At 40.8% G+C, this 27,790-nt stretch overlaps 1 protein-coding gene across 19 annotated transcripts in view; it reads left to right on the top strand.

Moving 5' to 3' along the window:
- Nucleotides 1-27,790, top strand: part of DUSP22 (dual specificity phosphatase 22) — a 61,542-nt gene that overhangs the window by 10,017 nt on the left and 23,735 nt on the right. For 16 of the 19 annotated variants that reach the window (XR_015705798.1, XR_015705780.1, XR_015705797.1 and 13 more), the window contains 3 exons: nt 5,468-5,550; nt 20,963-21,012; nt 26,509-26,583. Coding sequence is in view for 11 of the 19 variants with exons in the window: in XM_087762399.1 (XP_087618525.1) it covers nt 5,468-5,550; nt 20,963-21,012; nt 26,509-26,583 (208 nt within the window). In the remaining 8 variants the exon portion in view is untranslated. Of the gene's footprint in view, nt 1-5,467; nt 5,551-5,678; nt 5,820-20,962; nt 21,013-26,508; nt 26,584-27,790 lie in introns of all 19 variants that reach the window. The other 3 variants (XM_087762461.1, XM_087762452.1, XM_087762446.1) reach the window with 2 other exon arrangements.

The raw sequence follows: 27,790 nt of genomic DNA, 5'->3' as shown, positions 1-27,790 counted from the left end.
TGGGAGACCTCGGGAGACACTGATAGAGTGGGAAGAGGCACAGTTGTGCCAGATGGGTGCCTACTTGCTCAGTGAAAGCAGGGTGTTAAAGATGTTATACACTGTTATCCTGGAGGGCTGCTGTCTGGAGAAGGCATTCAGCAATCATTCCGATTGGGGAATTGTTATTCAATATTCAGCAATATTTCTGCTTCTTGTATAGGGTTTCTTACTGTCTTTTTAGGCCTAATCAACTTAAAACCAGTCCATGACGGAGGAAGTGCAAACTCCTCCGCATTTGACTGGGAAATAAACTGGGGCCCAAGAAAAACCTGTGAAATAAATCTGTGGCAGAAATGGGAGCTGAGCTTGCTGCTTCTGTTTTGGCTGCTGCTGCTGTGCAAATCTTTAGGCACATAGAATGAGAGGGGCTTTTGTAACCACCTTAGAGTCTTTAGGGCAGAAAGTTATGTGTAGTCCTGCTTATGGAAAGCACTGAAGTACCTGCTGAAATCCCCCTAAGTCCACAGGACTTGAGTATGTCTCTGGAAAACTTTCCTGAAAAAGCATAGATCTTGGTTTGTGCTTAGGAGCTTGTTATCTTATGAGATCTATTTTGCTCATCAATAGCACGTTAAAATTGTGGTATGTTCCTGAGAGAGTGTATTTGAGATTGTACAGCTAGAGGGCAGAAAAATTCAAGAAGAGCCACAGATGTCCGTAGAAAATACCAAGACTCAGTTTGGTCTGAAAGCCCAGAAGGAAACAGAGCTCTCAAGCTTCTTCAGTGAAAGTTAATAAGGAGTTATTACTTTGCAAATGGGAGGGTAGGGGGCTAAGAGAGAAAAATGAGGAAAGAGAAAGTGGAAGTTAATGCTTCTCCCCGCCTCTAGTTTCGGGGAAATTTTGGGTTGTTCCAGTTGTACCTTACAGATGAAATTCAATCCTCTCAAAAGACAAAGCATTTATTGTGAATAGCATGCCCACATGTCTTCTGCACTGGAAATCTGATGTCCCTTGAAAGGCACATGTGCTCATGATAAAAACAGGTGCTTTGCTCCTTAAGAGACTGATACGACAGGGCTTTTTAGCCTGTTTCTCTGCACAAATAGAAAAAATACCATTTCTTCTGATGGGAGATTCTAAATGGGTGCTTGTTTGGTTCCAGACCGAAAGGTGTAGCAGTAGCGAGCACCAGAGACTCAAGAGTGGTTCTACCTTGAATATTAAAGAGCTTGTGTCCTTCCTTGCTTGTAATCTTTTTTGGAAGATTCAAGTTTTTCCAATGGAATATTTGGGGGCTTTTTGATTTGAAGGGGAAAGCCACAATATGAGGTTTAATTCCCCCCAAAGAGTCCAGTGTTGCTGTGGATGAGCTGGAGAGTCTTGGGAAAGTTTCTGCCCTTCCTGTTACTAAGTGTATAAAAAGGCAGTGCCCACCAAGTGGTTCTGCTGTGTTTCTAGATTCAATTAATTCCTGTTATCAGTTGCTTAATTTTTTTGGGGGAAAGTTCCCTTTTCTAAGGCTTTATTTCAGGTACTGAAAACAGGAGAGGGTGAAGATACCATTCCCTTTTTCAGGTTCATCTTTTGAAGGAAGACATTTTATAGATACTCTTGTTAAACAGAGTACTCAACCCTTTTCCCCACCTTTCTCACTCCCCAAAAAGGTCCTTCTGAGAGGCTGGAACAAAATATGTATTAGAACATAGTGTGAAGTGGGGATAGGAGATGTGGAGTTTTCGTGCATGTGCTTAGTTTCTCTGTGTGTGTGTGTCAAGTGCGGATCACTGGACTCTGGAACAAAGCTTTCCTGATGGGAGACCATTCTCAGTAATAGTTCTTAGTGCTCTGAACCACTGGAGAGGAGGTTCTCCTTTAGGTGTCTATCTAGTTCTCTCCAAAGCAGAAAATAAAGTGTAGGTACAAAGTTGCTTTATGTAAAAAAAAAAAATAAATAAAATAAAAAAAAAATCTGGTGATGATGAAACTGTAGTTTCTATACCCCTGCAGATTGAGACTTGATACTGTTGTAGGTACTGGGCTGACTTGCCTTCTCCACGCACTTATCTTGTTTTTGTATACGTAACCAAAAATTTTATACTGAAAACTTAATCCTTGCTAGCTTACTATGTTGTAGGAGCATGTCTGTCTTTTCAGACTAAAAACAAAGTCAGAAATGTGGGCTTTGGAGGAGGAAGAAGGGAGGATGTTTTGGTTTGGGATAGTTGGCTAACGGGATGAAAGGTGACAAAATGAAAATAAACTTAAACTAATCTCACTTATTTTGTGGAGACATTTAATCTTCTACATTCACAAGTGAGTTGCAGTTAAATGTTGCAGATGAGGCCCATATCACTGTAATGCTTTTTTCCCTGTTCCTGGCAGGATGCTTTGGTATTTTGTTCTTAGCAGTAGAGGTGAAAAAGACTCTACAGCTGTTTCTTCCCACCTAACTCTACAAAGGGAGAAATCTTTATTCCTCACCTTGCATCTCTATGGAGGTACTAAAATACTAAAGTAAGAGAGAATGTTGGTATGTACATTTGAGACTTCATCACCCTAGTATTGGAGTCCTTCTGTCATTGATGTGTCTTAATCGGAGTGGCTGGAGCAGTACTGTCTCCCTTTTGCACGGGGGGGATGGAAGCACAGTATGCTAGGTGATTTGCTCCCCAGCCATGCAGTAAGGCTTCCCAGAGCTGCAGGGAAACAAATTGTGACACCCTCCCCCCGCCGCCCCAGGTCCCATTTTGATGATTTTGCCGTTGCTTTTGCAATTAAGTGTTTGCAGCTCTCTGCCTACGAGTAGAGGTTAAGCTAGGAGTCACAGAATGAAATTGAGGGAAAAGAAGCTAAATATGGGCATGGGAGGGAGAGAGGAAGACTTCCCCAGTGTGAATTGTGTTCTTTTTCTGTGAGGAGAGAGTTTCCTGAAGGCTTTACTCAGAAGTCCACATCAGCTGAGAAGCATTTTGCTGTATGAAACAGAATATTAGGTAACCTACTGTGAAGAATAATGCCACGTTTGAGGGACCTTTTAGGCATGCACGAGATGGACTCTGATAGCTTTCTTTCATCTTTAGATTTGGAACTGGGGTGTTTCACGCTGTGATTTCAAAATGTGATCCTGCATGTGGCTGTACAGCACTGTGCTACAGTAAAGAAGTTAGAATTGCTGTGGTAATGGTGGTTCTTCTGGCTTTTGGTGATCCTTTACATAACCCCTTAATATTTTTTTTTTTGTAATTTATGGTATGAGACTGTGAGTGACAGAATATCTCATTTGTACTGCTGTTTAAATAACTTTGTCTGTAGTATCTGTAGAGACTTATGGCAGGTGCCAGGCGAACCAGGGGAATTTCCCCTTTGTAAACTGTTTAAACTTTAGATCCAGATCGTACAGTCACTGGCTGGGAAGCTCTTTCTCCTCTACTTTTGTGATTTGTTCCCTAAATATATTGGGGACCTGCTGGTTACACTGGGATGTTGGTCTGGGATAGCCATTTCCAGCTTGTTTCTAGGAATATCTGAAATCTCACTGTCTTACTGTATAGTCTTGATTTGTTGAAATTCCTTTAGCCTAAGTCCTTGGTTAACTGAAGAACTAAAATCTTTCAGTCCATTTGAGTTGTACTGTGTCCATTAGGCCTTCCAGACTGGTTCAAAGCAGCCAACATTTAGTTTGGGTCATATCTCCTTTTAAAGCTGTCTGCCTTGTGTGGCGAGCCATTTCTTACCATGTGGGTCATACTGATAATTAGAGATAATTGGGGTCTTGTTGTGCTAGGTATGTGTTAACACCATAGGTTCCAGCCAGAAGGCTCTGAAATCTGCCCTTAGCCTTTGGAGAACAGAAAGCAGTGATTTTTAGGGACATAGGCTGGCTTCTGGGCTTCCAAACCCTTGCCCACTTAGGTGTTTTCTGAGGGATCAAGACTATCCTATAAACTGTTAAAAAATCTGAAGGTCAGGTGGGTTAGAAGACCTCTTCTGGCAAACATTACCATTTCTTCTTTGAAATGCTCACTCTGAGATTTTTAGGAAATTTTAATTGTTCTGTGAAGCTAGACCTTAATTCTGTTTCAGATGGAATTTGTGTTAATTCTCTCCTGAAGGATTAGGCATCTGTGTTGATCATGCAGGCTTGACCAGTAGCAAGTGAAATCAATGCAGTTTTGACTCTTCTCTCCATTTTATTAGCCTTGGAGAAGCTTTCATAATTGGATTAGGTTTGAATTTAATTGCCTGTTATTGTGTTCATGTGGATCTTGTCTATGGGGCAGTATAATTAAATGTCCAATTCCTCTTTGTGATGTAGAAAAGGCATTGAAACTTTATAGTAGAGTGGAATAAGATGAAGTAAGAGATACTAATTGAACTCTTGCACGTACGTAAAGAATGTACAGGTGATGCTATTGTTATTTTTGTACCTAGAGAGAGCCGGTTTGAAACCTTTGTGGTCAGTGCTCTTTTTTTGTGTGCAACCAGGCTAATGTGAGCAGATTGCATGGGCAGATTTGGAAGGCAGGTGTTCACATCACAAAACCACTGCTGTAATTGCCATGGTGTACTGTGCCATTCTCAAGCGAAAAGGTCAAAAGTAAATGGACGTAAACTAACTTTTACCTGTATTAGTGATTCTTTGAGGTCATTTTCTGGCATGCTAATGGTTTAGTATGGGGAAAGTTGCTCACTGATGACAGATAAATCTATTTTACCTTCTTTCTCGCAGAAACAAACCTATGCTTTCGCAATATGTAGCATCAAATTTTCAGGCACCCCGGTTTGCTTTCCAGTTTTGAATGTTTGAAACCCCTTGGTTGCAGGTCTAGGAACCACCTTTTCACAACTGCGCTTCCTTGCTGTAGCATTTTGCTTTTTCATATGTTCGATATCTTTATCATTTCTATCTCTCTTCAGACTTAAAATTATGGTACGTATCGGCTAAATGCACATTTTTCCTTACTAGTCCGCAGGAAATAAGAATCTAGTTCTCGTTTTAGCTTGCCTGTTAATATCTCAATTCAGGTGATATGGTTGGCTTCACTTCTCAGACCTGGATATCACAAGGTCTATCTCCCAAGTGAAAATATGTCTTCTGAAGGGGGATTTGTGGGTAGAGAGGAGGTAAGCCATTGCTTGTACAGCTCTGACTGCTTGTTCAGATGGCCATCACCTGCACACAGGCAAACACAGACTATATTTCAGATGCAAAACACATGAAACTTCTGACTTAAGAACACATTCCTGAGTCACTTAAGCTTGTTCTTTATATAGTAGATAATTTGTTTTGGAGTTAGAAGTGTGTCTTCTCGTTACCCCCTCTGATGGTGTTCTAGAACAGCTGCATTTGGGGTTTTGCTTTTACTTTATGAAGCTTCAAAAAGAAATGTACCAATGATAAGTAATTTTCAACATGCACAAGGGGGAGTGGGCTATTTCAGGAGGTTAAATAAATTATCTTCCTCTTTTCCCTTTATCACAGATGCCCGAGATGTAGAGCAATTGAGTAAGAATAACATTACGCACATTCTTTCAATCCACGACAGTGCCCGCCCTATGCTCGAGGTAAGAGGTGTGGGGGACTCCATGGTATCCTTACTTTGCAGTTGACTGTTGCAGTCATCTTGGGGTCAATTTCTTGTTCTGTACAATTGGTGTTTTGAGACTGATTTTCTTGTGGAAATGTTTGACAGCTGTACTTTTGGGATCGAGTCACAGATTTGTTGTTGCTGCTGTTATAACAACAAGAGATCTGGCTGACAAAGGAAGAGACAATTACAGTGTCAATCAATATAACACAATAATGGAATTGTGTTATTAATTTAATAGTAAAGGTAAGTTTTCCTCTGTGTGGAGTTCAAGCATCACATAAACAGCAACATTCCTTCTCCTCCTTCCCCACTACCAACCCTCCTTTGTACCTGGGCCACTTTTTTGAATCTTTATAGCAGATGGTTGTGTAAGAGCTTTGCAGTCCTTTTCTGTGTAAAATAGCCTCATTTAGGCCTGGGGTGTGGGAGGAACCACTGCTCCCTCATATAATACATCTAATACAGCAGAGCAGCTGTAGGTCTCTAGCACTTTACCGTGAAGTAGTATTCCCCATTTTACTGAAGGGAAGCTGATCTGAAGAGCTGAAATCACTTCGCTTGCTCTGTCATCTTGAGCAGTGAAAGAGCCGGGATCAGGCTGCAGGTCTCCTGTGCTGGGCTGTTGTGCTTTCTTCTTTATGCCGGCTTACCTTGGAAGGAGGGGAGTTTGGCTGGGCTTTGCTACGCCTTAAAATCCTGCCACCTGATTTATGTTGGGAACTTTTGTCCCCTTAAATTTGTTTGTTCCTTGCCTTCATTCCACTTTTCATGAAATATGGCAAAATAGCAGGTAGGGCAGTTGCTGCTGTTGCCCCTCAGATGCTGCTGGGAATCTCTGCTTTTCATTCTCTTAATGTAAAAAGTCTCTAGTGAATTCAGTCCTTAAACTATGGAATTTCCACCTCTCCCAGACAAGTCAATAGGTAAGCTGAACAAAAGGTGTCCCTAGCATGTCATGATGAAAACCAAAATCAAATTAATGGTGAATTCAGGGTTGACCTTGAACCGAGAAGTGTGCTGAAGCAGAGCGTTAGCTGTTGACTTCATTGTACTGTCCGTTGGACTTCTGTTGTGCCTGCTGCTTGTTAAGTCTGAAACATGCTGAATTTCAAGCCTGCTCTTAGCTGAAGAGAGAAACGGTGGTACTGACTAAGGAGATTTCCTCTAGGATGCTGTTCTCTAAAATAAATAGAAGCTTGCTTTGTTTTATTATCATGATTAGAAAAGTAGGAAGACTAATTGTGGCACAGATCAGCTGCAGCCTCAGGCCAGTGTTTCTTGTGGTGGTGGTAGTTTTGGCTGCCCACACACCACCTCCTCGCTTGTGGTGGTGCATCTGTTTGCAGGGCTGCATGGTAAATAGGTCTGGGAGCTTTTGTGGGTTAAATATAACTAAGTCACCATTTCTTCCTCTAGCTACGCCCACAAAAGACGTGAAGAATGATATTTACCCAGATCTGTTCCCAGTCTGGTTCGTAATAGTGTCTCAAAAGTTACAGTGGCATGGGAACAAGCAGTGGGTGGCTGAGGATGGACTTGCTTTATTCACCCCTGCATCTACAAGAAATGGTTCTCCACCTGTGCCTTCTATTTTCTCAGCATGCAATATACTTCTTTATGTGCTGGTGATCTCAAAAACAACTGTTAAAACTTTTCTCCAGTTCTTAAACTAGTGGAAGGATTGCAAGTTCCATTTGTTTGGGAGCAGAGCTGATAATTAATTACTTTATCATTCATGGTCTTCCTGCATTGCTTGTTTGCAAATAAATGCTTCTGTTTAGGAACAAGGGCCTAGAAAACGTCTGTTAGGTTGTGTTACTTCCTTTGCTATTTACATCTTTGCCAGGTTGTAGGTAGGTTTGTTTACAGCTTATATATCTACACTGTGCTTGGGGCTTGTTCTCAGGTCCACTGAAGTCAAATGGGAATGCTTTAGCTACGTGCCTCCCTCTTCCCCTTTGCCCCCAGATTTCACTCTTGGAAAGTGAGGACTTACATTTGTGTTCAGAAATCTGTCTGATGTTATTAAGACCTTTAAATGTGGAATTGAAGTGGTATGAGAATCTTTTTTTTTCCTGAGGTTCCCTGTTTTGTGTGTGTGTATTGATGTGAATGTTGATCATCTGTAAAAAGCTGCCCTTTCTTGGACTGTGGTAGTTGCATTTGTCTTTTGCTGACAATATTTTATCTCAAGTATTTCCTAGTCAACCTATAGGAAATGCTACAAATATTTCATTAAACAAAGCTTTCTGTGTAAGCCATGGAAGGTAAGTGTCTTCAGATATCAAACTCAATAGTGTTGTAGTAACACGTTGTCAAAGAGAATTTGGTCTTTTTTTGGCTGTCTGTGGAACAAACGAATATGGATGCACACCTTAGTTCTCAAAGAGGTGACAAATGACCCACGTCTTGCTTGTCAGATTTTGAAGTTTCAGTAATGACTGTTTTGATGCAATAATACTTCTAATACAGTACTTAAAGCTGATCGTGGTGGGTAGAGGATGAAAACGACCAACTTGGCTTCATTGTCCATACTCAAGAATGCTATACTCAAGAAATAAAAGCAAATGTCAGCGTTTGTGGCGGACACCAACTTGCTACAGATTGTAAAATTATTTTCTACTTTAGTAACTTACAGCAGTGCCCCTTTCTGTGATGTTACAGACCATTTTTACTTGATTGTGTTTAAAATATTCACAGTACCTTTTGAAAAGTGTGCTTTCCTCTGTGCTTTGTACACTGCAGTATTTGGATATATGTTGCTTTAGTTCCTCATAGCTTACCAACTTGCTAGAAAATGATGAAGAGTTTCACAAAAAAATGTTATATTGGTTTAGGTTTCATAGTGTGTGCCTGTTGAGAAGTAACTTAGAAAAAATCCCCAAAACAAAGAAGAATTTTTTCTTACTAAAATCTCGTTTTAGACATTATCTCAATGACCATTTACAAACCCTCATGGATGTCTGATTTATGGGTGGCTCATAATCAAAGTTTGGCCTTAGGAAGTTGTTGTGTACTTTCATGCTGGCATAACTGGAAAAAGTAGGTTTAAAAATCAATTGGATTCTAAAACTTTTTATACGTTTAGACATTGGCAGCCTGCATTAAGTACAAGGCATAGAATTGTTTTGTAAGATTTCAAGTGATTTAGACTGGAAGGAATTTGCCAAAATCTGGCCTGAACTATATTGCAATATTGCCCCTTGGTTCTTTTCGTATAAACTGTTTCAAGGAAATTTGTCCTCTAATAAAACCAAGCCTGAAATTAATTTATATTTAGAGAGCATCCTAAGGCTATTATTCCAATGAAGTAAAACATTGTTACACAGGATCTTAACCACTTAGGTAAGCATTTTGTAGTTTAAAGATGCATGTTTATAACTCCATCAGAAAAAAAACTATAGGTAACTAGTGACGTGTCTAAGAGAAAGGACTGCATGTCGCGTGGAACAAGGTTTGTTAGTTCAGATGCGCAGAGGTCACCCCCTGAGTAAGAAGGGTGTCCAACAGCACCATGTGAGTTCCCGCAGAGGCAATAGCCCTGGTGAATCAAGTTGGCTCCTCCAGCGCACTCTGGACGGCTGCCCGTGGAACACTCACAGATGTTTTATAAATCCATACAAAAGCCATATACGGAGGACAATAATTAGATTTCTCGCCACCTCCTTTCTAATCTATTTCTCAGCTAGTTCAAGTTTTAAAATCTCCGTTCAGAATGTTCAGAGACACTGAAAGGCAGGTAAGGAAACAGGTATCTCAGAGTCTGCTTTAAATAATAGTATATCTGGCAGTGACTTTCTTGGATCTCTTGGTAGAACTCCCTTTTTAAAAGCTAGGACAAACAGCTGTTGGGGTTGGAGACCAAAAGGTCTGACTCTTGTGATACCCATATATCCTAACCAAGCTGGTGCGGTCAGTCAGTACCCACAGAGAACGTGGAAGCATTTTTAACTAATCCTGAGCAATTCTTCCCCCTGTTGCTTCAAAGGATGCTGGCTGGGTGTTACTCTGCTGCATTAGATCTGGAGTCTAACAAATTTTGTGCTAACTGACCTAAGCGAAGGAGGTAAAGGCAAATCTTGTTAATCTTGCCTATAAGAATCTGATTCCAGATCCATTGAAGCTAAGAGTGTTTCTCTGTGGATTTTCCAGGTGTTTGACCCTGTTCAGGGGGATGTTACATGGAGATGAACGTGGGCCCAAACGAAATAGGATGATGTGGATTGTGCAGCTGTTTGAAAACAGCTGCATCCCATTCTGGAAAGTGCGTGCTGTGGTGGACAGTTATGTCCAAGCAGCTGAACTTGCAGCGTCCTTAATCCTCACTCTTACCCTTCCCCCTTTGCCCCCCCAACCACACACATACACGCGCACGCTTAAATACTGGCAAAAGCACGAATGCTTCCTCCAGCGGACTGGGCAGTGATTGCTGTGTGTAATGCAGGAAGGAGTACAGCATGAGTCCTGGGGAAGAAAGGGGTCCTAGAAGGTCTTCTGGTCAGACAGTCGTTCAAGCCCTGTCCCAGAGAGGTATTATTCACAAAGAGAGGCAGGGGTGGTCTGGTGACATGGGGTCCGTGGCTCCCCATGCGGAGAACTCACCTTAGAGAACAGCGTGATATGCGTGGCTGACAGACGATGTCACACGGATTCAGACTGGAAGTAAGCAAGGCTTTAATCATGAGGGTAAGTAATTGCTGAAATATATTGCCAGTGGATTTTCTCGTGTGCTCAATTTTTGTGTGGAAGTTGATTCAAGTAAGGCTGGGTTACAGAGGTATCCGAGCTTTGCACTTTATAGAGAGAGCATTTCACAGTCCTTGGTCTGTCTGAGATGCTTTGAGGTGCCAGTTGTAATGACTGTTGTGTGCATTGTAGACATCTGTCCATCAATCAGGAAATGGACTGAAACTACCAGCTTCTTTCACACGGTCCACCGCACATTTGTCAGTTACTAGTAATTCTGCTGTTGTTCTTGACCTGCACCAGAGGTTTGATCTAGTAAACGTATGAATCCTGTTACCAGTCGCCTGTGGTTGTGGAGTCCCTTGGCATTAATTTACTTACAGCATTATTATTGTCAGACCACTGCTGTGTTGCAGGAAGCTCTGTATGCTGCACTCCTCTTGGAGACATCATAATGATCACAGTAATGTAGATCTTAAATCGACAAGAGTTTACCTGGGCATTCCTGTACTGTCCTCTGCCACAAAAGCTTTCCACTGTTCACTCTGTTTACGACAAATTGCAGTAAGAGTAGGCTTTTGCATTTGTGCTGCTTCTGTGCGCATGTCAGTTTTCTTTTTGTTTTCTGTTGCTACAGAATGTTTGTTTTGTTTTTATTTTTAGTGTGTTGTTTTTTTCAGATGAGGAAAGAGTATATCAGTGTATGTGTTTCAATTGAAGTCATTTGGATGAAGTGTAAGTAAATGAAATCCCAACAAAACATGCACAATTTTTTGGGTTGGGGACTGTTGTTATCTCTTTCTGCTCAGTACCAAAGCTGTCATAAGTTTTAGGCATCTCCATTTCATGTGAATAGCTGATCTGTGTCCCTCTGATACTCATGTACCAGATGGTTCTGTTTCAAGTCTTACCATTCGTGGGATTTGTTCTCCAAACAAAAAGAGTGATCTTAAAGCACTGTATGGAATTTTTTGAATGTTGCAATAATGTCTTCCAGTTGCTGAGAAAATACTCTGTGATGCCTATGAAACCTTCGCTTTTCTTTTTCTCTAACTTAAAATATTAGCTTTATAGGTTATGGTTTTTCCCCCTCATTCTGCATAGTTAACCAGAGCACCCACAGAGGGCAGCTATTTATTCTTTTTTCTTTGTATTCTGATGCCGCTAACAATATCATCTTAATCTGGTACATGCTATCTCCAGAGCAGTGGTTTTCCTCCCCTTTTCCTGAATTGATGACTACCTAGCTAAGTGTTGATACAGTAGGTGGCTGGAGGGATGGGGAAGGTAGAGAAGAGCTAATCGCTGACTGAACTAAGCATCTTTCTTGTCCAGTCTGTTAGCTTGTGCAGCCAGCACAACTTAAATGAACTGTATCTTTGAAAATAAAAAAAATTCAGAGGCCACGTCATCTTATAAAGAATTTTAGATTTTTTTTTTTCTTGAAAATTTTAAAATTTTAATCAGAGTAGAAATAGGGTTTCAAATACTCAGTATCTAAGAAGCTGAACTGAACGGGAAGAGCGCAGTTAAAAAAAATCTGTGCTGATCTTTTAGAACAATTTTTCATGCTCCCTGAGTAAACAGTCAAATGCATTAATAGAATACAGGCAACAAAAAGATGCTGTAACTAGAACAGAGCCAGTATGTGTGAGGAATAGAGGTTGCAGGAAAGAAAAGGATGCTATACAGAATCTGTATAACTTCTCTGCACCAGTTTTTTTCTCTGCTGAATGCTGTGATCTGCCTGTTTTATAAAGTGTTAAGGATCGGAACGTTGTAGCTGGGGAAATCACAAGAGGAAGTACTGAATCAAGTTTATGAATTTAAAAAAAAAAAAAGTGTATGACTGGCTGGTAAATCCAGACCTTTGGAGGAAAGTGAGGGGCTAAATGACTGGATACCTACGAAAAACTGCGAAATGTTTCTAAGATCAAATGGTCATAGCCTGCAGACCTAGTATATATAATGCATTCATATCAGCTTGCATTAAGATCTGGAATCTCGTTTCATATTTTTTAAGCCTGGCTGGATGTTGTAAATCTTAATGCAGTTTTAGCTGGGCATGATAGTCTTGCATGTGTACAGATGATCTTTAGACTATACATGTGCAGTTTTTTAGAAAAGCTAAAGCTATAGAGGAACGGAACTGGCAGCTCTGGCACAATGCAAGTAATCTGCTTAGCATAGTTTGTGGATAGTATTTTTGCAGCTATTTTGGTTTGTGCCATAGAAACCTATCATATCTGCACTTAATGTGATGAGGTTTACTATGGAGGAGCTTTTACTGAAGCTGTGACGGGGAATAGCCTCATCTTTTAGTTTCCTAATTCTTTCTTTCCATCACCAGTTTGTGGAAACTTCTTTCTTTCTCTCATGGTTGCACGTTCTGGACTGACTTCATTTTTTTTTGTGTGTGTGTATAACAGGGATTACCCTGTGCTACAACAAAAGAAAAAATTCCTATGTTGTGTCCCTAGCTCCACCAGCTGATAACTCTGGAAGTGCTGAAAGCTGCCTTAGTGCTTTCCTCTTTGGTTCTGTAATCCAAAGGAATATCCTCACACAGACACCAGTCCGGAAAGCATTTGTCTGGACTAAAGCATATCACGCTCAACACGAAATAACTAAATAGGGAAATATTGGGAAACCAATCAGCCCTGCTTTTTTTTTTTTTTTTTTTTTTTTTAGAAAAAAGCATATGCTAATTCTGGACAGATGCTGCTCAGCAAGTGAGAATTGCCAGTCTATTAAAAGCATGTTGGATGGCATACAGAAGTCTTGAGCTGTAGGAGGCCATTCATATATGAAAATTGCATCATGATGACATGATGAGAGAAGTCCCTGCTGGGTATGGCTGGGCAACATGTTCTCTGGACAGGCTCTGCTGTCTTTGGTATCCAGCTGAAAGACTTATGGGAACTATTAAAGAGGGAGATGGCAAGACAGCCTTCAAAATCAGAGTTGCTAATATATCGCAAGGTCGCTGTTGTTGCATAAAGATCAACTCTGCAAATTAATAATTTAGCCAAGTCGGACTGTTGTATTTCCATCTATAGCACTAAGCTCTGGTATCGCCAGTGCTAGAAGCTGTCAATTTTCAGCCTCTGTGCTACCATCAAGAGGAAGTGTATGAGCGCTTCTTCTAATAAAAAACTTAACTTTCTTCTATGCTGTTTCACTGCCTTTTCATGGTAAGTGTTTCCCCTCATGAGATGTTTCAGAAGACCATGCTGAGCAAAATAGCTACCATTTTTCTTTCAGGTATAGCGGCAACAGAAGATTGTCTCTAGTTTGAAGTAGTGCCCTGTCTGGCTTTGGCTCTGCTTATGAAGTTGGGAGCTCTAATTTTTCAAAAATTACTTTGGTAGCCCACTAAGAAGCCTCCAAGAGACTTCCACAAAGCAGCTTTTAAAGTGAGTCAGGCCGGGCCTTCAGCATGAGGTACCCTTGGCAGAGGCTGCTGTGGTGATGCTCTAAATTAGCTCATGGTTTGAGTTGCTCAGCACATGCTAGCGGTGCCAAGGGAAGCACGTTCCTGTAGTGGCAGATGGCAGGGAGGAGAGGATGAGGACTGTTTGAAGCTTTCAGTGACAAGCTGTTTGCACGAGAGATGTTTAGACCAGCAAATGCGTGGTGTTTCTCGTTGCTTGGATAGTGTTGACCAGAACAGAGCAAATGCTCTGACCCGTTCTGTGCGGAGGAGATGATGTGGAGAGTGTCTTAATCCATGCTTGTAACGTGGGCATATTCCAGAGGTGTAGCGATCGCGTTCCAGCATTCCCTGAAAGAAAGAGGCAGGTGGGATATATTGTTTTATTATTAAGTACTCAGAGATCCCCTTGAGGGTTCAGGGACCAAGTGTTCACCACCAAGGTGGTGCTCAGAGGTTAGATATGCCCTGACATGCCTGGGGGCTTGAATACATCATCTAGTCAAGGCAGACTAACAACGTCCTGCCTCTCTGCTGAAGTGTGTAGTCCTGTAAATGTTCTTGGTGTGTCCTAAAGGAGATAAACCACAACTTAGTATAAACTCATTAGTGTTTTCTCCCACTCTGCATTAGTTCAGATGAGCCAGGTTAGAATGGGAATTTCGGGTTAGAAATATGTGCATCTCTTTGTGCAAGTAAAGTAAAATCCTTAACTCTTCAACATTTCCCTCTTATAATTTTAGAAAGGGTGATAGAGAGATGGGGAAGGAGGGCTTTAACAGGAGACTTCATATTTGTGATTGGCACACTCCAGCCTTAATGATATGGACTTTTCAAAAGTGTCACTGAGACTACTTCCTAAGAAAACCATGAACAAAAGTTGCAAAAAACCCCCATGACTTGTAAAAACTACTGTATTGTTCAAGGTAACACAAACCAAATGTATAAATTCTGTTGCAGGAGCATCCTGCTTTCTGTTGTTCATATTCTTCATGTAATTTCAATTTCATTTATAATATTTTTCAAAACCAAACCTGAGTGTGTTTTTCACTAAAGTCAATTAGTGGTTGTTTTTTTGCTGAAACACAAATGTATTTTCTATGAGTCATTAATAAAATCGGCACCAATGGTGATTGCTACAGAAAGCAACTGAAAGGACAAACAAACGGTTGAACGGTTTTCAGTTTAGCAGGTTCAGTTTGGTGCATTACTGGACAAAACCCTTGATAAACTCTTGCTGGTTTGGCTTGAGGAAGCTTTGTGCCGGCTGTTTCCCACTTTAGCTTTTTTGCTGAAATGCCCCTAAACAAAAATAAGTCCTCCTGCCCTCATCTGTTGATGTGACGACTCAAATTAACACATGGTTTTTGACTAACCTGAAAGAACTTGCCAGGTGCTGGAGGTTTTCTATTTGCATCTGTGTTCACAAATTTAAGTTTAGGGGTTTAGGTTTAAAAAAAATTTCTTGGAAGTCGTTGATGGTATCTTTACATAAATTTAAATAGAGAGGTTTAATGCCAAAAATACAATCCTGCTCTTTTTAACCTCTTCTTTTTTTTTTTTTTTTTACAACCACTTCCCCCCACCCCCTGCACTTGGAGAACAGAAATTTTGTCATTTGAGGTTCTTTCCCCCTCTCCTTGCATTTTAACGTCTGAAGTTCTAGATTCAGGTTTCCAGTACTAACTAGAACCTTAGAAATGTTGTATATACAGCAGTGGCGGCAACAATGTTCTGAAGAACATCTGTAAAAAAAAATCACTTGGAAAATCCACTAAACATGAAATAATGAGCAGCATTTTTAGTCCTTCCTCTTATTCTCATGCATACTCTTTTGCTAGAGTACTCAGTTTTATATAAAAATCGCTGGACAGTTTTCTTTCATGGATAGACTGTATGTCAGTATGATTTGGGGGTAATCAAACTGAGCATCATTCTTAATGACTTCAGAACGTCTTTGATCATTACAAAGGAGCAGACCTCATATAGGTGCTACATTTGTCTCACACTACTGTTCTTTGCACGTTATCCTGTTCGGAGTCGAAATTATTCTTGGTATTGTGCAATTAAATTTGTGCATGCTCTTTAGAGATCCTATTCTCAGTCACTGACCCATTATCTGACATGTAGCACCTACAGATGCGTCATTTTGCTACTGCAGAATTCTACATGTTCTGCTAAAAAACCCCAAATGCCAGTTTTTATAAGTTCAGTTAAAATGACGCTGGACTTCTTAAAATAGATTATAGGTAAGTAGAATAGAAACAGAGTGTTCTTTAAGAAACTGGACTGTTAAGTTTCCTGAGCACTTCATGAAATACTGGATTTAATAACAAAGACTTAATTATCTTTTTCAAAAGCTAATGATATTAGGTAGGTGTCTTCTGCAGTCTTACTGACTTTTCCAAAATGTGAGATAACTCTTCAGTTTCCAATCTTAGTAGATCAACCTCTAAAATAATTAGAAATTTGAAAATGACTGCAATTCCATGAATACCTTATTAACTGTAGTGTCAAATCTCTGCATATATATGTGTGCACCCAAACCTTTTTAATACCTTGATATTCACTGCAGCAGAACTGACTTAGTTCTAGAATCTGTGATGAAATTGTGCAAGTGTTGTCAATGTTTCTCAAATAACAGTGAATTTTAGAAATTTTACTTAACTCTCGCTTGTTTCAACTTTGACAATCTTGAAATCGGAATACTTGCTCTAGTTTTGTTAGCTCTCACTGTATCGGTTTAACTGTAGCATTTAGTTTCAGGGCCTAAGAGACAGAAATCTAGTTTTGGTGGTTACTCTGTCTGCTGAAACAGAAAACAGAAAAATAAATTATATTTTATTTTACTGATTTTTTTGAGGTAATCTTAACAGGTTAAATATACCAGAAGAAATGGGAGTGCTGCTTTTATTTGATGATGGCATCAGTTAGGATCATCTTATGAATAAGGAAAAAGTTTAGAGAAGTGTGTGTGTGTTGGAGGGTAGGGGTGTTTGGTGGTAAAGGTGATTGATGGAGAAAGGAAAGTGAGCAATGATTTAAAAGTAACAAGTGGAAAGTAGTAGTGAATTGAGATGAGCAGAGAGGAAAGCTGTGTTCAGCATCTCGTTGACCTAGGAGCTTGAGTTTGAACACATTTCATATGCATGGAATGTTTTATTACCTGAGAACATACATTAGCTTCTGTTTAATTAAAAAGATTGGATTGATTTTTTTTTTAATTTTTTTTTTTTAAATGGATAATCTGGGAAAAAGCTTGTTTGGAGACATGCAACATGGCTGACAGCTGTCAGCTGAAGTAATGTTTGAATAACAATATATTAGCAGCAGTATTCAATAAATAAAGTGGATTTATTACTTCATGTAGGATTTAAAATAATATTTCTCTTTTAATCAGTTTTTATAATTGCAAGCTTTTCTCTTTGCTTTGAACAAATACCATGTTTTGGGATGAGTTAGCTATTCTGTGGCACCTAATTTAGTGTGTGTAGATGAAGTGGTACAATACCTGTTTTGAGTTGTTCTGTCCTTCCTCCAGTGAATAATTTTTAGAGAATTGTCATTCCTAGGGAACAAAGCAGTTAATTTAAAAATAAATTAATAAATAAAAGAAAGGCTTCCATATGGTTGACATCAAATTTGTATTTTGTCTTCCCATCTTTATCAATACGCAATTTTGGTTCAACTTTGGATATTGCATTTGCAACCAGATTCAAGTTTATTTAATGAAACTGCAGACGAGGTACTGATTTGGAGCTTGCTGAAATTTTCCCTAGGAGCTAGTCTGCTTGACTCTTCAACAATCTTGATTTAGCTTACTCTGTTTTAGTTGCTGTTTCAATGATTGTTGCCTTCTTACATCTTGTGCTTTGCGGTTTCAGAATGGCAAACAAACTGCTAGGTAATAAAATAGTGATGTGTCTGTCTTTCTTGCATGCTAGTACCCCATCTAAAATGTTGTAGGTATTTACTTCTTCAGTTGGCATAAACTGTTCTGCTTTGAAAGGTCCCTTTGGGACAGTTCTTAGATGTTATCTGCAGGGTATGTGCACAGGAAGGACAGCAGTGTCTTGGGGCACAAATATACAAATAATTTTTTTTTATTTTAAAAACCAGTCACAGACAGCAGGGTTTGGTAATTAAGTATCTTCCTATTGCCAATATGTTTAAAAAAGAAAGTCTGTCCAGCATATGTGAGGAAAAGCTGATTCCAGCAATCAACGTATGACTACCTACACAGAAAATCCCTTGAAGTCTCATTTGTGAATACCTGTCCCAATCAATCTTGTGTCGTTGTTGTATTTCAGATACCCAATTACGATGAATGATATTTGATCCTATTGTTGTCATTGTTATTTCAACCAAGAGAAGCAAAACTTGATGGTAGGGTGGGATCCTCAGGAGTTACCAACTCTGGCCAAACTGTGTTTGGGTCAAAGTCACTGAGAGTTTCACTGTTGGTTTTGTGGGAGTCAGGTTAGGTCACTGCACAGTACTTTTGAAATCCCACCTCTAACTATTTCTGAGTTGAGTGTGTGATTATTTCCTCACAGGGAGGAGTCCATCACCACAGCTTTCCAAAAACACCATACAAGTGACACGCATCGGTCAAAATACCAAATTCCAGTAACTTTAACCATCTCCTGTCTGAGAAGCTTTATTAATAAGGCTAATAGGCTGATGCTGAGCATTTGCAAGCCCAGTGAGGAGAGTGCTGTGGGCTTCACTGGAAATTGTAAGTGCTGAAGACATCCAGGACCAAGCTCTGGATGAGCCATTCAGTACCATGTGCGGTCTCTCAAAGGCTAGTTTCATGCTTGCTTGTGGTAGTGGGAACTAGCCAGCCATGACAAAAAAAGAACATTGTGGGTCTTAAACTTGTGCTGGTGCTACTTCTGCTTTTAAAGTGAACACGATCTGAAAGCCCCTCTGCACTCGGCCTGTGAAAAGCACTCAGCATGTGCCATAGCTTCTGAAATCTGTGGAACAGCTTGCGTCAGTGCATGCTGAAGGGGCGAACCTTCAGGCATATAGTGTGCTCTGGAGTTAACCCTTCTCCTACCTTCAGTTTTCTTCCTGTTTTTTCCCATGGTGGTGCAGAGTTAGTGGCATGGAGTTGTCTAGAGGTGTGGGGGAAGGAATGGCATGTAAATTTACTTTCATGTCACAGGCCCTCGTTCTACTGGAGTGACTCACTTGAAGTGATACTAGTGTCCGAGATAAACCTCTCAGATGTGTCATACAAGGTGCTTATTATCGTAATTAATCTGTCACAATATAACTATCATCCTTGGCTCAGCAGCCTATCGATATATGTATTACTGCTACATCGTCTTTCTAAATGAATGTATCTGTGCAAGCTGTTGTGCGTCAGCTTATGGCTGTGGAGCCATCCTGGTTTCCCTGCAGCAGGCATCCCTTCTCCTGATACAAGGCAGGAGGGACTGTTACTTGTTAATGCCGTTGCCTCTGGCAGCAAGCTGCTTTGGTTTGCAAACTGACTTCATTCTCATTCTCTCTCCCCTCAGCTGCATTTTGCCATGCAGCTCTCGCGCAAAATGCTGCGTGCTGTCACTGGCTTGGTGTTGGTCCTGATGGTGCCTTCTTTGTCGTGAGGTACTGCCACGTCTCCATCTCCACGCTTAGCACTGTCTGCAGAGCCTTCCCCGCTCTGACTCTGCCTTCCCCAGACCAGAAGACCATAGGCAGTAAGCATCTCCGCTCCGGTTGCGGCATGCTGGGGATGGCCTGTCAGAGCAAGGAAGTCTGGTGAAGCATGGTGGGGCTAGGGCAGGCTCTAAAATCTGTGTGGCTGTGAAGACGACGCTGGCTGAGGGGGTTCTGGTGCGTTGAGAAAATGGCTGGTGCCATGTGTAAGTGGTGGTGAAGAGATGGGGGTGAGGTGTCGCATCCTTTCTGACATAGTGGTGAAAGTTCATGCATCTTGCAGAGGATGAGCATGACGGTGTATCATCATGCCAGGGGTCAGGACCTCTTATAAAAGTGATTGCTCTTTGGTGTAAGATGGCAAGTGAAGTAACAAAGCGCATGTAGAGGAAATTAAAGAGGTGTTTCGGAGCCAGCAAAGCACGGGTGGTGACGGAGGAGATGCTGCCTCAGGTAGCCACTACAGTTGAGCAATGAAATTTTCACCTCCCACCCCAGCTGGCAAATGAAATGCCTGGTAGATGCATGTTGTGTTCCACCTTGTTGGCAAAGGAGCTCTTATAGATAAATGTGTGATTTTTCCATGTGTGGTGTTGAACGTGCAGGATTATTACAGGGGTTTGCCTTGTTACAGAAAGATACACTAAAGTGCATTTTATGGTGGACCTTTTGCTGTGAATCCTTATCTTTACAAGTACATCTGAAAAATTCATAACTCTCCATCTGAGATAAGTAGAAAGACTTCCAGTGAGTGATTTGGTTTTTGTGTGTCTGAGCCGCAACCTATATTCTTGGAAGTCCTATTTGAGAAGTTAGCTAAATATACTTTCAGAAGTGTTCTTTTTCTTAACAGTCATAGGAGCAAAACAAGCTTTGAAAATAAAATGACAGTTAAAATGAGCGTTGACAATGCAAAGCAGTAGTGTATGATTATAGTGTTGTTTTAAATATACCCAGTAACATTTTTAATGCATCAGAAATGGTTATCTAACTTCCCTAACTGATCTTGTAACTTGTTATGATAGCTGACTAAGAAAATGAGGCTAACTTTGTGGAAGAAAACTATGAGTTTTACGGTTGTCCTTCTTGAAGTTTCCAAAAAATATAAAAAACCCTATACCACAAACATGTTGCTTATCTGAAATGCATTTTGTTTGGCTTATCAACTAGGTAAAGAAAAATGATTGCATGGGATCAAAAGAAATTGCTTATCGCAATTTTAGGTTGTAGCACCTGTTCAGAGAAAGGGAAGGGGAGGAGAAGATGCAACTTAGTTTTTCTAGGAATGTAAGAAGAATGAGATTTTGAAAGAGTTTTATACCCTTTTAGTAAAGGTGCTTCTATTTTAAAAAGCTTGCTATTAGGCCTTGGGATAAGCATGACTAAGCTATGTGCTGGTGTCTTAGCAACAAAGCAGATGTGAAAACAGTGTTTTAAAATCTGGCTGCATAGAAATGATCTCTGCTTGTCTGAATAATGGTGTGCCTTTCTCAAAGTCAATAAAACTGCACCAGTCTAGAGCAGGACTTGCACAGTGGTAGATAAGTGTATTTAACTTGGGTATTTTCTTCTCATTCTTTTTTGCTTCTTTACACAGGGAGTGAAGTATCTGTGCATTCCTGCTGCTGACTCACCCTCGCAGAACTTGTAAGTTTTCTTTAAAAATAAATCACAAACCCCCAGAAATCCCTCAGTACCATGATGCCTGTTTTAGAAAGAGCTGAAGTATCTGATTCTGATCTCTCACAGGTATTACACAGATGCGGGTTTTAATCCGTTAAGAAAACACAGTAACACTATTCTAGCCACTTTGGTTCAGACCCTGCTTTTTGTGTGTCAGGGTTTGTAGGAGGGTCAGTATGTAACCACTCTTTTTCATTTGTGGCCTTAAACTTCAGGAATTCCTTAGTGAGTCCGCTCCTAATTTAGTTTATTCTAGCCATTGTTTTTGTAAATGTTTTTGCTTGGCTGTTCTTTTTTGTTAGTGCTATGTTCAGCCATTAGCGAGAAGAAAATATTTGAAGAGGTATGAAGCCTGGTGCTTCAAGGGTTGAAATAAATTCCTCACAGTGGGCCTTCAGGGTAAAGTCCCAGTGTGCAAATTACCCCTGCAACTATCTGCTCTGGGCTTCTTGAACCTGACATAGAAGGTCCCACTGCTCTTAGTAGTAGGCTGGCACGGCGGGGAGTTTCTGCCCTGCGGTGACTCTTGCCTTGAGGATATATGTACTGAAACTAGGGTGTCCCAGCCTCACTCTTTCTCATCTCTGCTAATGTTCGTGAAACACTAATTGACTTGCCCTTGGTTTTAATGTTTTGAACCATTGAGCATAGCAAGTCTTGATTCCAAAGAGAAATCAAAACAGGTTTTGTAAGAGAACTTGGATGGTGACCAACTCTTTTTTCTAGAGCTCACTGTTTATGTTGGGGAGAGGCAAGGGGGGTTTCAGCCACATCCTGCTACCAAACTCTGTAGAGAAACAAGTAGTTGAAAGAGGCCTGGTAGGTACGGAAGGAAATGCAGCACTGCTTTTCTCTCACATCACAGCAATATTCCGGCTCATGCTTTCGGGGGATATTTTTAGAGTATGTGTTTCTCGTACCCTAGAAAGATTCCAGCGTGGCATTTGATGTGTGGTGGTTTGCCTTTTCATTCTGCATTTCTGTCATGATTTTATGGGAAGGGGGGGAAAAAAAAAACAACCCACACCACACAAACCCCTCCAGCCCCCCACCCCACAACAAAAAACACCCCAAACCCCTAAATTTCAAGACAGGTCTGTAATGAGAAGGCAGACAGCTAACTACCTTTGTCATGGACAGCTTTTGTGGCCTTGATACTTAAAAATAAACAAAAATAAATAAATGTAAAAAAATCCTTTTGGGAAGGAAAAAAAAAAAGGAGATTAGAGGGAAACATTCACATGTTGTCATATTAATTGTTTGTTGGTATTCCGAGATCTGTGGCATTTCTGAAAACATTTTGCAAACCGGCTTCCTTTGTTAATAGAGATCTGGATCAATTGGGAATGGAAATAGAAAGGATGGCATTTGTGATGAACATTAATCAATGTACAATTCAGCCCCTCCCTCACTGTTAAATATCAAGGAGTTATATTGAAAAAAACCACCTCTGGCGCTTGAGCTGTCTGGCGCAGTACCAAAGCTCTTAAAGCTTCAGTAAGAAGATACAATATTTGCATGAGTATTGTTTCTGTTATGCTGCAGGCATCTAAAATACTTGCTTTGGTATCAGGTGGTTGCAAGCAACGTCATTACTTCTAATACTGATACATTTTATCACTTAAAATAAAACTTGATGAGTAACTGATTTTTCTTTTTTGCTTTATGCAGTCCAGATCTTCAAGTAAAATCAAATCATGATGCTCGCAAATAGCAACGTTGCTTGCTTTGCACGTACAATCTTCTGAAAGCAAGAGGAAGCTCTCTTTGTTCAGTCTGTGAGGATTTGACACAGTCTTATCTAGGAGCGGTTAACCATTACCGCCTGTGCCCTCTGCGGAGGGAGGGATAGCTGGGGAGCAGGAAAGGGAATTGGTCCCCTTGCAACATCTTTGTGTATCTACCCTCCTCTTTCCAAAGAGGGATTCTGGTGGTGTCAGGAAAAAAAAAGCAGCATCCTGTATTGCAGGTCCTTGCGTTTTCTTAGCAATGGCTGACAGGCACAGCTGACCAGATACACACTGCTGTCTTGTCTGCCTCTCCCAACAGCAAGTTTGTTAGAAGCTTTGCTGCTACTTTGCAGCTGCTGGCAGGTTGATAAGGTCCAGCTGAAAGCCTTTACCCACTGAATTTTGGGACTGTGAGCTCTTAATTCACTTCAGCTCAGTTTTTGTGAGGGTAACTTCTGGTTTCTTATGTGTGTAATGCACATTTACTCCTAGTAAGCTTGTTTAGTGGAGCTCCCTTCCTCAGAGGAATGAATTGGCAGGGAAATACAGCAGGGATTCCCCTGTTAACATGTGGGTATTCACTAAAGCAGCTCAGAAGCTTGCTTCTACTCCCACGTTCTGCCCCTACCAAGCATAGGAATCAAGCAGTTGCTTTTGAGACTCAAGGTGCTTCCTGGGTGTTAAATGACTGTTTTCTCTGGACTGTGAGAATTTTACCTTGGGCCATTGACTTCTCCAGTAATGTCATCTCCTATAGAACCTGTTGCTAAAAAGTTAATTCTATAGAAGTCAAATCTTCCCTTCCTGTCCTGTTTGAGCTAATTGTCTTAGGCTACGTTTTTCTAAGGAACTAACCTCTAACGGTCAGGCTGTTGGTTGTGATAATACAGAAGCCAGATAACCTATTGAGGACAGAAATTTAGGTGGATCTTTGCAGTTACATTGCTAAAGGAAAGCAACATCAAGATGCTTCTTCCTATCTGATTTGGATGCTTTCTTTTTAACCTTTATAATATTCGTAGAAGTCTGACTAGCAACGAATGAATATGTAGATCTGGTATCATAACTCTGCCCTCAGCCTAGTTTTGGATTATCCAGCTTGCTAATGCGTAAGTTTAGATGACTTTTACAACATGCTGGTAGGGGCACTGGACCAGTTCTTCATCCTGCGGTGTTTTCCCACTGTGAAGATGATACAGTTCAGGACCCAGCTTTAAGCTGGGAGATGTAAAAGCCAGATATGTAATAAATTGTCTTGAAGTAACTGTTCAGTCCCACAAATAGGCTGCAAATCAACACACTTGTCAAGTGCTTTCCTGTTACAGACAATAATCAACTGTTTTGTGATTAATGTAAGACTTGCCATTCTTCTTTGTGTCTGGCACTTGCCACAGAGCTAACTGGTCCTCAGTCTTAGTTTTCAGGTAAACATGGTTTGTACCATAACTTTGAAAATGAGTTTAGGCAACTGTGTGTGCTGGAGCCAGCAGAGACCCTCCTACCATGGGGTTGTGGAGGAGTACTTTTCTCCTTTTCTCTGACTCAGGGTGAGGTGGGGCCATGGTTCTACAGAGCAGCACTAATTCTAAGCTTGGCTATTTCTCTTCTTGTTTTCCTGAATGCCTGTAAACAGTGACACTTGACAGTGTTTCAGCAGACCGAGTGTCAGCAATAAGGAAGGGTGAATAAAACTGAATGGAGTTCACTGCTAGCTATATTTAGTACCTCGCAAAGGTGTTATGCTCATTCACAGATATTTTTCTAACCAAAGCATTGAAGTGTTTAACCAAAACTTGTGCTAGACCATTGAAGTGAATTCAGTGGTGCTGGGAGCTGCGCTGCTGGCCAGATTCTCTAGAGAGGAAGAGAAAAGATGGGTGTATGAGAAGACTGGGGTGTTGTCAATCCAGCCCTAACCAAGTTTCATCTGACTGAATCCGTTCCGTCTTGGATAAGTGCTCCTTCATTGTACAATAGCAATGCCTCTTGCGCACACAGCCCAACATCTCATTTGGCCTCTGAGTTCATTTATGTGAAGCTGCTTGTGCCCCCCAGGCAGACCTGAGCGCCATGATTTCTTAGAACTCGGCCAGTGAAAATGTTTTGGAGTGGCAGTCTGAGTAGAAATGCATTTGTAAGGCTTTGTCCCTCTTCTTCGCTTATCCCACATACTTGATCTGTTTCTCAAGAAACATAAAAACCTGAGTTGACATGCCATCTTAAGTCTTGGGATTGCATCGTGCCTTGAGATTTTCCAAATAAGTCGCTCAGATCTTCTCCAGCTGTGTTCTCCCTGTTGTATCCAGTGATGCAAGAACTGCCTTGGAGAGGGAGTCCTGGGCTTTGGGATCCCTCTTGTTGGATATTTTAGCTTAGACGTCATTGCCTTTGCAAGTTCCACAGGCACTGTCACTCTTGCATCGCTGTTGTCCTCCTCCAGATCTTGCATGTTTATAGTATCAGCAGCTGCACTGTTGGGCAGGAAGGGAAGCTTCCTTTTATGTGGGTATTCCTGATTTTTGTGTGGCTGCTGGTGCTGGGCTGAGGTTTTTTCTTTTACCCTTGTGGTATAATATTCACCCTGAGAGGGGAAACATCTTGAATACAGGACGTTGTGTTTCATGGGTGTTGAGCACAGTGTGCTTTCTTGTTCGTCCTTGCCAATAAGCCTGGTACTGACTGCCCCTTAAGAAGCTCTTTCCTCTGTGTGTTGCACACATTGCTACTGCTTGCGAGCTTAAATTGCAAGAGCACTCAAAGGCCGCAGTGAACTCCAGCTCTGTTGAACTAAGAGGTTCTGCTTGCACCTGCCATAAATTGCAGGCAGCCCCGAAAGCTTTGCAGTCTGAAAGGCAGAGGTAGGGTGAGCAACTTGGGACTGGGATGCAAAGAGGCGATGCTGCAGATTTACTGAGATGATGACAGCTGCCCAGTTACTTTCCTTCAGACTTGCCCCATTTAAAATGAAGAGGCATGTGTAAAGGATAATGAGAGTACAAACCTTAAGGTTTGTAAACTGAGTCTTTATCTTCTCCATATCTTCTCCTCCACTTCTTTAAAAAAGGTAGGCTGTAGGCAGGGGTTGGCTGACACCCTGAATAAGGGCAGGCAGAAGGGGTACTGCAGTCTGAGGGGAGGAGACTGGAAGGAGCTGAAGAAGCCAGGGCTTGAATTGCGAATTTTTTTTATAGCAGGGACAAAAGGGAGAGATTTTATGTTGCAAAGAAGAAAGTCGTAACATTTAGATGTGTCCTAGTACATCGTTTGAAGGAGAAGGTGAAGTCAAAGTTAAGCATAACTTTGGGTAGCAGGTAGTGGATGCCTCTGTGAGAGACAATATACCTTGAGAACTGTTCACGTAGTCGTGCTGAGTTTCATCTGACATCTGAGTGTACGCAAGGCCATACGAGGTCAAGTTCCTAGTTTAAAGAAGAATAAAACACAAACTGAAATACATACTTCACAGTCATCAGAATAAAGTGTTTGTTAATGCTTATCGCACTGTAGTGCCTAAGATACCAGTTTCTTCTTCAGGTAGATTGGAGAATAACTATGCTAGTGAGTTTTGTGTTTCATTGGCAAACACTAACTTTTACTTTGTAAGACCTGTATTCAGTTCTAAATTCTAGAAACTGCATTAAGTGAGCTTTCGGATACATTTCTCTCTTTCTAAGTAGTGATTTTACTAAATAGAGCACTTTCTTTATTCCCCTTCTGCTTCTCTTTTCAGGGCAAGGCATTTCAGAGAGAGCATCAAATTTATCCATGAGTGCCGGCTTACAGGCGAAGGCTGCCTAGTTCATTGGTATGTATACCACTTGCTAAAAAAAGTTCTTAAGGGTTTCTCCACCTTGATTTGGATGTTCATAATTTTAATGACAAGTTAATGTTCATCTCCATTTTATAGCAAAATCCTCTTGGACTGAAATGCCCCCTTTATTTGAAGAGCCCCAGAAGATTTGCAAATGCTATTAAAGCATCATGCTAGGACTTTTGAGTCGCTGGGGTGGGCAGCTGCCTGGAGATAAAAGGAGCCCAAGAAACTCTTCTTGACCTTCTCTTCTTATCAAACCTTTTTGTAGGATTGGTTTGACTAGAGATGCATTGACTAGAGATGTATTATTTATTTCCTGTTATTTTAATCACTGTATTTCTAAATGTGATTTCCATAATCCTAATAATTTGATTAGTTTCTATAACAGCTATTTTGGTGACTTCAGAGTTGTTAAAAAAAAATTCCTCTGAACAGAAATTGATATTTTTTCTCTTTTTTTCTTTAAACTGCTGAAGCATTCAAATGTTGCATTTGTTAATAGCAAGTCTGTGATTGGAGAGATGCTCCTGGGACTGTAGAGAATAGAAAAGGAAATCCCACCATGGGTTTTTTCTTGCTCTCTGCTATTGGTTGTAGTCTTTGTGCTATATGTCCAAGTGACATATCTGAGTCTATATCTGGAGTCAGAGTCATCTCGTGATTTGAACGCTGGACTCGTACACAGGCCCTGAGCATAAATCCTCAGTTTACCACTGACTCATGATAGGGCTCTGCACGAGTCATTTGGTCAGTCTCCAGGTATGTAAAACAGGGATAATTAGTCTGAATTCTGATAGAGTTTTAAAAACCGCGTATTTAAATTTGTGAAGCAGTTCAAAAGCATAAAATGTTCTGCAAATGCCAAGTGAAAGAGTCTGGTACAAATGTAACTCAAACACATTCTTTATACTCACAGTAGTAATAGTTAGGAGTTTTTTGTCCAGTGCTGTCAAACCAGTAATAATGAATGATTCTTACTTTATCCCAGCGTTTCATGTGGGGAAACAGGAGTCCTGAGAATTGAAGTTGCACAGTGCATGGATAGCAGAAAGAGAAGAAGAGCTCAAGCAACCAGACATACGTACTTTTAACAGTTCAGTTAAAGTTAATTTCGGCCCCATGAAATGGAACCCTTTATTTATGGTGGAGAGGGAACGGTCTTATTTCACTGCTCTGATCTATATAAGCAGAAGAAAGT

Source organism: Nipponia nippon, unplaced genomic scaffold (genome assembly GCF_047370975.1).
Source record: "Nipponia nippon isolate SJK-2023a ecotype South Korea unplaced genomic scaffold, ASM4737097v1 scaffold_1, whole genome shotgun sequence".
Taxonomy (NCBI): Eukaryota; Metazoa; Chordata; class Aves; order Pelecaniformes; family Threskiornithidae; genus Nipponia; species Nipponia nippon.
The sequence above is the reverse complement of the archived record's forward strand: the minus strand, read 5'-3'. Positions and strand labels throughout refer to the sequence as shown.